This window comes from Pempheris klunzingeri, chromosome 17, assembly GCF_042242105.1.
Source record: "Pempheris klunzingeri isolate RE-2024b chromosome 17, fPemKlu1.hap1, whole genome shotgun sequence".
NCBI lineage: Eukaryota > Metazoa > Chordata > Actinopteri > Acropomatiformes > Pempheridae > Pempheris > Pempheris klunzingeri.
In genome coordinates, this window is record NC_092028.1 from 667,442 (window position 1) to 677,743 (window position 10,302).

The following is a 10,302-nucleotide window of genomic DNA, read 5'->3' on the forward strand; positions in this document are numbered from 1 at the left end:
TCAAACCACAGCAACTAAATCTGGACAATGTCAAGTGCTGATTTTCCACTTTTCCCTGTTCTGCAGCTACTGGATGAGCAGGTGGATGCCTGGCATGATGACTGATCAAAGGAAGGAAGGAAGGAAGGAAGAAAGGAAGGAAGGAAGGAAGGAAGGAGTGTTGGGGGTGATGTTTCAAAGGTTACGGGTCATTTACAGTAAACTACAGATATATACACACACCCAAAATTGTACAGAGAACAAATATGTACATGCTCAGGGTTTCTATTTTTTTAACTATTACCGACAACTTTCCCAAAATATCCTCCTCCTCCTCCTCCTCCTCCTCCTCCTCCTCCTCCTCCTCCTCCTCCTCCTCCTCCTCCTCCTCCTCTTCCACCAACAAAACTCAGGACAAATGTTGCACAGGTCCTTCCTCCTCCTCCTCCTCCTCCTCCTCTTCCTCACCTGTCTGTAGTGTAACAAGGTGGGAGGCGGGGCTTGCAGGTCGTCTGGACCAAAGACTCAAGTGTCACATGACATGGAGGAGGACTTTAGCTGTTCTTCAGCAGCGTTCTGTCTTCAGGAGGACAGGAGGAGGAGGAGGCCGACGTAGAGGTGGAGGAGGATGAAGCAGCAATTGTGGTGGTGGTGGCGGAGGAGGAGGAGGTGGAGGAGGAAGAGGAGGAGGTGTGGGAGGGGAAGGAGAGCAGCTGTCCGGTCTCAGATGAGAGGAGTGAGCAGGAGCGAAGGTCGACCGTCTGCAGGGAGGGGCAGCGGCGCAGCAATGGGACACACTGCTCCGTCACCTTCACACAGCCTGAAACACACACACACACACACACACACACCATCAGCTGGTGCACAACTACTGCAACACACACACTCAACTCAAGGAAGAACACCAAATTACAGGTGGCCGTTAAATCGCTCTCTTCAAAGCCACCAGACTCCACTGACAAAAACAGGAGTTTTACTTCACAGGACAGGGAGCTGCTGCTCTGCTGCTGCCTCGGTCAGTTAGTCAGGTTGTGTGATTGTGCTACATAAATATTGTGAGTAACTTTGTAAAACACCAAAGACACACAACAACACAAACACACTAATCCAGTCAAGGCAGCAGTGTACTAGCAACTACAGTGTAGAATCCCCGTTTTAGTGAATGTAGTCTGGTGTGTGTGCTGTTTGTGGTTAAACCAAAAGGATCTTCCAGGTCTCTCTCTGTAGGGATCCTTTCCATGATGCTGTCACACACTTAGAATAACACTCTGAGCCTGTCAGTGGATCAAACAAGATCTACTGGACTAGTTCCAACACTGAACAGAGAGGACCCAGGGTTAGAAACAGTAGAATTCTCCTTTAATATTGTTGTCAAAAGTTCCTTACTTAATTGTAAATGTCTCTGTTAGGGGGCTCAGGCTGCTGGGTGTCACTCACTTCTACGTTCAGTACATACAGACTCTTTTCTGTCCATCAGTTTAAAAACAAACATATTTCAAGGGACGTTTTGTATTGCTGATGAAGACGACAGGAGCACGTGTGTGTGTGTGTGTGTGTGTGTGTGTGTGTGTGTGTGTGAGAGATTCATTCACCTGCCAGGTTGATGTGGGTGAGGCTCTCCCTCAGGGGGGAGATGGGGGAGGTGAGGGTGTGCACCGTCTGGTCCGTGATGTTCCCGCAGTGACTCAGGTCCAACCTGGTCAGGTGAGGAACGTAACGCACCAACATGCGCGACGACGCGTCCGACAGGTCCAGACCGGCCAGCCGCAGCTCCGTCACGTTCTGGAAACGGCCCACTCTGGTTTCACCGTGAGCTGCTCCACCGGTGACAGAGCAGGTGTTGGTGAGGCAGGTAACGGTTCGTTTTACGTTTAACAATCAAGGACGCCCTTAAGTCACAACGTAACAGCTGTTCGTGGAAATGTACCTTTAATCTACACTGCGAGTTGAAATCCATTAGTTCTCCATTTAAAATGTTTAAACGACCAGCTACAAAGGTGAAGGGGTAAGAACCTGCACACCTGTGCAGACGTAGAAGCATCTGATCACCTTTAATGTGAAAAGACTTCAGGGGCCCTTAATCAATAAACTACTTTTATTTTAATAATGTAATCATTAGCTACACACTCATTTGAAATCTCCATTAATTATCACTTTAAACTGCTGTTGAAGTGAAAACCCTTTAAAAACCATGATACTGTACGTTCTGTCCAACGGAGCGGCTCGTCAATTCATTACAATCAATTGTTATGCATTAGTTACCCCCCCCCCCCGCATCCAATGGAAACACTGTTATTACCAACAGGTCACATTAACTAGATTTTTATGAAACCTGTCAAACAGACTAACGGGCTCTTTTAATGATAACTGACCTCACTGCCACTTCACACCAGACTCCATTCAAAAATCTGCTAATTTTAGAACGATTATCTGAACCCTCCAAAACAACATCCAGTTCTCCTAACGAGGACTCCCAGAGCCACACCTGAGCATTAAACTGACCCTAACGCCGCCTCAGGTGTGTATGCGTCTCACCTGTCCTGGTGTCAGGTGGGGGGGCCAGCAGCTCTCTCAGGTGCGAGTCTTTGAGGTCCTCCACCCTGCTGAGGTCCAGCAGCTTCAGACAGGGACAGACAGCCTGACAGAGAGCAGAGACCGCCGGCCACGGACAGCTGGACACGTTCAGCTCCAACAGACCTGCAGGACAGAGACACACAGGTGAGAGAGAGACACACACAGGTGAGAGAGAGACACACACAGGTGAGAGAGAGAGACACACAGGTGAGAGAGAGAGACACACACACAGGTGAGAGAGAGAGACACACAGGTGAGAGAGACACACAGGTGAGAGAGAGACACACACAGGTGAGAGAGAGAGACACACACAGGTGAGAGAGAGAGACACACACACACAGGTGAGAGAGAGAGACACACACACACAGGTGAGAGAGAGAGACACACACAGGTGAGAGAGAGAGACACACACACACAGGTGAGAGAGAGAGACACACAGGTGAGACACAGAGACACTGGTGTCTGTAGTAACACATAAACTCAATGCTGACTTACTAGCTTTTGTCAGAGCTTTCTGCCGTACCCACTGGCCTTCTTTAGCACATGACGCTTGCTCACCTGGACATATTCGACCACCTGTTACTATGTGGGTGGAGCTGTGTCCCATGAGGACCCCTGAGGCCGTCTGATTGGCTGAAGAAGGCCATGGGATACAGCTGAAAGCTGCAGAAAAAGCCCTGAGCATGACCGTGAGCAGACAGGTGACAGGTGTCGGCAGCACCTTGTAGGCGGTTGATGAGCCACATTAGCTGCTTCTTGGAGATGTTGGTGTAGCCCAGGTTCAGGGAGACGGGCTGACGGCGGATGATGCCACTCAGCATGGGGGGGGTGATGGAGCGCTGTCGGCTCAGGTCGATCTGAGTCCACAGCCTCTTATCGCAGCACCTGGAGGGGGCGGGGACAACACACACCTGCGGTCACCTCCCAATGATGTCATACCACCTCGTGTTAAACCGACCAATCGGAGAGCAGAGATATGAAACAAATCAATGAATTGTACAACAAAAGGTTTGTTTATAAAGGTTTGTCTTAATTATGCGTCAAACTATTATTATAGTTATAATATCATAGTAATATACTCTAGTATCGTAGTAATATACTCTAGTATCGTAGTAATATACTCTAGTATCATAGTAATATACTCTAGTATCATAGTAATACATTCTAGTATCATAGTAATATACTCTAGTATCATAGTAATACTATAGTATTATAGTAATATACTCTAGTATCATAGTAATACACTCTAGTATCATAGTAATATACTCTAGTATCATAGTAATATACTCTAGTATCATAGTAATACACTCTAGTATTATAGTAATATACTCTAGTAGTATAGTAATATACTCTAGTATCATAGTAATATACTCTAGTATTATAGTAATATACTCTAGTATTATAGTAATATACTCTAGTATCATAGTAATACATTCTAGTATTATAGTAATACTATAGTATTATAGTAATACACTCTAGTATTATAGTAATATACTCTAGTATCATAGTAATATACTCTAGTATCATAGTAATACACTAGTATCATAGTAATACACTCTAGTATCATAGTAATATACTCTAGTATCATAGTAATATACTCTAGTATCATAGTAATACATTCTAGTATCATAGTAATATACTCTAGTATCATAGTAATACTATAGTATTATAGTAATATACTCTAGTATCATAGTAATACACTCTAGTATCATAGTAATATACTCTAGTATCATAGTAATATACTCTAGTATCATAGTAATACACTCTAGTATTATAGTAATATACTCTAGTAGTATAGTAATATACTCTAGTATCATAGTAATATACTCTAGTATTATAGTAATATACTCTAGTATTATAGTAATATACTCTAGTATCATAGTAATACATTCTAGTATTATAGTAATACTATAGTATTATAGTAATACACTCTAGTATTATAGTAATATACTCTAGTATCATAGTAATATACTCTAGTATCATAGTAATACTATAGTATTATAGTAATATACTCTAGTATCATAGTAATACATTCTAGTATCATAGTAATACTATAGTATTATAGTAATATACTCTAGTATCATAGTAATACACTCTAGTGTCATAGTAATATACTCTAGTATCATAGTAATATACTCTAGTATCATAGTAATATACTATAGTATCATAGTAATACACTCTAGTATCATAGTAATACACTCTAGTATTATAGTAATATACTCTAGTATCATAGTAATATACTCTAGTAGTATAGTAATATACTCTAGTATCATAGTAATATACTCTAGTATTATAGTAATATACTCTAGTATTATAGTAATATACTCTAGTATCATAGTAATACATTCTAGTATTATAGTAATACTATAGTATTATAGTAATACACTCTAGTATTATAGTAATACACTAGTATCATAGTAATATACTATAGTATCATAGTAATACACTCTAGTATCATAGTAATATACTATAGTATCATAGTAATACACTCTAGTATCATAGTAATACACTAGTATCATAGTAATACACTCTAGTATCATAGTAATACACTCTAGTATCATAGTAATATACTCTAGTATTATACTACTATACTATAGTATATTACTATAATACTATAGTATTATATATTATAGTATAGTATCATGGTAATATACTGTAGTATTATATATTATACTATAGTATCATAGTAATATACTATAGTATTATATATTATATAATACTATATTATACTACACCAGGGGTGCCCAATAAGTTGATCGCGATCTACCGGTCAATCACGGAGGCAGTGCGGGTAGATCTCATGACATTAAAAAAAGATTTGAGTCCATCACCATGGTCCCTGATCAGGACTGAGTGGTTTAGAAAGTGAATGAATGTCTGTATCCTCCCTACGGCTTCATGGACGGACAGGACGGACAGTCTGACATCTCTGCTCTGCTACGGGGCGCAGGCAGGGACATGTGGGACACGCTAGCTGCTGCTAAACTAAAGAAGGGGTACTCTGGGACGGGGAACGGGACAGGAAGGGGTAGTTTGGGACGGGGAACGGGACAGGAAGGGGTAGTCTGGGACGGGGAACGGGACAGGAAGGGGTACTCTGGGACGGGGAACGGGACAGGAAGGGGTACTCTGGGACGGGGAACGGGACAGGAAGGGGTAGTTTGGGACGGGGAACGGGACAGGAAGGGGTACTCTGGGACGGGGAACGGGACAGGAAGGGGTACTCTGGGACGGGGAACGGGACAGGAAGGGGTACTCTGGGACGGGGAACGGGACAGGAAGGGGTAGTTTGGGACGGGGAACGGGACAGGAAGGGGTACTCTGGGACGGGGAACGGGACAGGAAGGGGTAGTTTGGGACGGGGAACGGGACAGGAAGGGGTACTCTGGGACGGGGAACGGGACAGGAAGGGGTACTCTGGGACGGGGAACGGGACAGGAAGGGGTAGTTTGGGACGGGGAACGGGACAGGAAGGGGTACTCTGGGACGGGGAACGGGACAGGAAGGGGTACTCTGGGACGGGGAACGGGACAGGAAGGGGTAGTCTGGGACGGGGAACGGGACAGGAAGGGGTAGTTTGGGACGGGGAACGGGACAGGAAGGGGTACTCTGGGACGGGGAACGGGACAGGAAGGGGTACTCTGGGACGGGGAACGGGACAGGAAGGGGTAGTTTGGGACGGGGAACGGGACAGGAAGGGGTAGTCTGGGACGGGGAACGGGACAGGAAGGGGTAGTTTGGGACGGGGAACGGGACAGGAAGGGGTACTCTGGGACGGGGAACGGGACAGGAAGGGGTACTCTGGGACGGGGAACGGGACAGGAAGGGGTAGTCTGGGACGGGGAACGGGACAGGAAGGGGTAGTCTGGGACGGGGAACGGGACAGGAAGGGGTAGTCTGGGACGGGGAACGGGACAGGAAGGGGTACTCTGGGACGGGGAACGGGACAGGAAGGGGTAGTCTGGGACGGGGAACGGGACAGGAAGGGGTACTCTGGGACGGGGAACGGGACAGGAAGGGGACAGGAAGGGGTACTCTGGGACGGGGAACGGGACAGGAAGGGGACAGGAAGGGGTACTCTGGGACGGGGAACGGGACAGGAAGGGGTAGTCTGGGACGGGGAACGGGACAGGAAGGGGTAGTCTGGGACGGGGAACGGGACAGGAAGGGGTACTCTGGGACGGGGAACGGGACAGGAAGGGGTACTCTGGGACGGGGAACGGGACAGGAAGGGGTAGTCTGGGACGGGGAACGGGACAGGAAGGGGTAGTCTGGGACGGGGAACGGGACAGGAAGGGGTACTCTGGGACGGGGAACGGGACAGGAAGGGGTAGTTTGGGACGGGGAACGGGACAGGAAGGGGTACTCTGGGACGGGGAACGGGACAGGAAGGGGTACTCTGGGACAGGAAGGGGTACTCTGGGACGGGGAACGGGACAGGAAGGGGTACTCTGGGACAGGAAGGGGTACTCTGGGACGGGGAACGGGACAGGAAGGGGTACTCTGGGACAGGAAGGGGTAGTCTGGGACGGGGAACGGGACAGGAAGGGGTACTCTGGGACAGGAAGGGGTAGTCTGGGACGGGGAACGGGACAGGAAGGGGTACTCTGGGACAGGAAGGGGTACTCTGGGACGGGGAACGGGACAGGAAGGGGTACTCTGGGACGGGGAACGGGACAGGAAGGGGTACTCTGGGACAGGAAGGGGTACTCAGAGTGATGGTGATGGTGTGCATCACTGCTGTCAGTTTAATGAGGGTTACATTAGCTGCAGTCATGCAGTGTACACCAACATACAGTGTATATATGAAGAACACTGAGTATATAAACAAATATATGTTTAGCATTTTTAATGGAGGTAGATCATTTTCACCTGGTCATTTTAAAAGTAGCTCACAAGCTGAAAAAGTGTGGACACCCCTGTACTAGTAAATACTAGTATTATTATTATTATTAGTAGTAGTAGTAGTAATATTATTGTTATATACTACTTTTCAAACTGTGTCTGAAAAAACTAAAAGCCCGTAAAAACACCTTTAATTAAAAAGCCCTTACTTAAATTTGTCACTTTAACACTGAGCAACAATCAATGATGCCCAGCTCGTTTAAAACACGGTCATTTAGTGAAGAGCCTAAAAGTGACTGTAAATACTGTATGTAATATATATTTTATCCAGAAATATGAATGTAAACAGCCAAACTTCAACAACTTTTCCTCAATAAAATAAATCTAATTTTAAGTTATTTTTATTTTCTGTACTATCCTCATGTTTTGTCTCATGGTGCCGTCTTATATTTATATTCTTTAATCACGGCCACATCAGCTCCACTAACAAGACACACAGGTTCACCTCCGACAGACAGACAGACAGACAGACAGACAGACAGACAGACAGACAGACAGACAGACAGACAGACAGACAGACAGACAGACAGACAGACAGACAGACAGACAGACCAAACTCTGCTGTGGAAGTCCACTTTTCTTTATTTATTTATAAATTATTTTGGGGGGGGGTAGCTGAAGTGTCGCTATAACAGCGCTGATCGATGCATTGATCCGCTGATCGGTGTGTCATTATACCTGCGGGAGGAGGGGCTGCTGCACGGGTCCTGACTAGCGCGGCAGCTGTTCAGTGCATTGTGGGATTTGTAGTATTAGAGGTAAGAGAGCTGTTTACCGACGGGCCGTTCTTAATAGTCACATGAAATGATCTCGCGGGCCGTATATATAATTGTACCTTGAGTTTGACATGTCTGCTCTGGAAGGAACCTTTATGTTCCAAAGCTGGTGCAGAGAAAATACATTAAGGGCTTTTAGAACACAGCTACTGAACTCCTCGGATTATTACTTATTGATTGGAAGCACGAAGAATCTCCCATCACCTCCGTCAGCCGCTACCACTCTGAACACAGCATGATGTCATCATGATGTCACTCACCAGCGGCTCCAGGTGCGGCAGACCCTCATGCAGACGCACAGCTCCCTCTGGCTCAGGTGGGTGAACACTCGCAGCCACACGTCCCGTGTCATGATGTGGGAGGAGCCGGAGTCCAGCGGCAGGCAGCTGGGCTCGGGGCAGGCGGGGGGCGGGCGCACCAGGTGCCTCTCCATCTGAACGGGTCGGGGGGGCGAGGGCACGGCCGGCGGGCTGCGCTTCATCATCTGAGAGCGTGGCGCGAGGCGGGACGGCTGCGAGCAGGGAGATGCCGCCATCGCTGACATCATCAGGCCGCTGCCGCCACCCCCTCCCCCGTTGGAGGTGGGGATGGAGGAGGAGGAGGAGGTGATGTTGTTTCTGGACGTCTGGTTCTTACTGGGACGGATCTTGTTGCCACGGCTCCCACTGCCCTTGGTCCCGCCCCCTCCTCCCCCGCCATGTCTGTGATTGGTCAGAACGCCGCTGGCATTCTCCTTCTCCCCTCCCTCCCTCCCACCTCCTCCTGTCCCTCCTCGTGTCCGTCCGTTGCGCGCCTCCTGCCCGTTGCTGCGCTGCTTCCCCGTGAAGCCGTCGTGCTGTGAGGACGGAGGCATCTGATTGGAGGAGAGGGGCGAGGGTGGAGGGAGGGAGGAGGAGTTTTTCCGGGTCCTGTCAGAGGTGGGCGTGTCCTCCTCCTCTCCATCCAGCAGGCCTCCTTTCCGTCCTCGTGGAGGTAACCCTGCCTCTCCCCCTCTCCGCCGGGCCTTCTCCCCTCCTCCCCCTCCCTGCTCCTCCTCCCGCACCTCATCCTCCCCCCTCCCGGCCTCCCCCTCTGACTCCTCGCTGGCGCTGAAGCCCAGCTCGGCCAGACGCCGCTCCCTCTCCCGCTCTCTCTCCCGCTCGCTGCGACTCCGCTCCCGCTCCGCCCGCCCCCCGCTGCTGTTACCGTAGACGACCGGAGGAGGCGGGGCGGGGGAGGACGACGAAGGAGAGGAGCCTCCCCCCGCCTGCTCCCCCCTCAGAGAGTCATCAGAGTCGGACTCGGAGTCGGACTCGGAGCTGGAGGAGGAGGAGGACGAGGACTCGGGCCGGCGCTCCAGCAGACACATCCTCTTAAAGCGCTCCAGCTTCTCTCTGTGATGGGAGCGCTGGTCTGCACTCGACGTCCCCCCTGCACCTCCCCCCGCTCCCCCACCTCCTCCTCCCCCGGGCTGAAAGGACGAAGTAGTGGAGGAGCCCTGCGGTCCTCCGGCTCCCCCCCCAGCTGAGGAGGTGGGACCGTTGGACTCCACCGGCTCCTGTTTGGGTTTCTGACAGACGGAGGAAACAGAAGCTGCTGAGATGACTGAGGGCAGAACCAGGTAGATAAACTAATGTATCAGCAAAGTCCCTCCCCTGTTTCTACCCATGATCCTCTCTGTCCTCATCCTGGTGTCTGAGTGACTGGTAGGTAGTAAAAGTGTTGGAACTGGTCCAGTAGATCACCTCAGCTGCTCCTGATCACAGTAGGTCCACTAAAAGAGCTTGTTTGATCCACTGACAGGCTCAGAGTGTTATTCTAAGTGTGTGACAGCATCATGGAAAGGATCCCTACAGAGAGAGACCTGGAAGATCCTTTTGGTTTAACCACAAACAGCCGTTTCAGGGATTTTAGCTCACAGAACCTCGTAGTATGCAACAGTCCACCAGTCAGTGTGTTTGTGTTACTGAGTGTTGAACAGATCTTTAAAACACAGAAGTCACAGCAGCAGAGCAGCAGCTCTAAAGTCCCTGTTTTAGTGAATGGAGTCTGGTGTGTGTGCAGAGAGCCATAGAACGGCCGTTTGTGA

At 48.7% G+C, this 10,302-nt stretch overlaps 1 protein-coding gene across 1 annotated transcript in view; it reads right to left on the reverse strand.

Moving 5' to 3' along the window:
* Nucleotides 1–10,302, reverse strand: part of LOC139217019 (F-box/LRR-repeat protein 19) — a 17,465-nt gene continuing 7,163 nt past the window's right edge. Inside the window, exons 6-11 of the mRNA XM_070848287.1 lie at nucleotides 8,495–9,783; nucleotides 3,275–3,438; nucleotides 2,515–2,676; nucleotides 1,572–1,793; nucleotides 380–799; nucleotides 1–307 (exon numbers count right to left, since the gene is read on the reverse strand). Coding sequence (XP_070704388.1) covers nucleotides 534–799; nucleotides 1,572–1,793; nucleotides 2,515–2,676; nucleotides 3,275–3,438; nucleotides 8,495–9,783 — 2,103 coding nt within the window. The 3' untranslated portion in view covers nucleotides 1–307; nucleotides 380–533. The remainder of the gene's footprint in view (nucleotides 308–379; nucleotides 800–1,571; nucleotides 1,794–2,514; nucleotides 2,677–3,274; nucleotides 3,439–8,494; nucleotides 9,784–10,302) is intronic.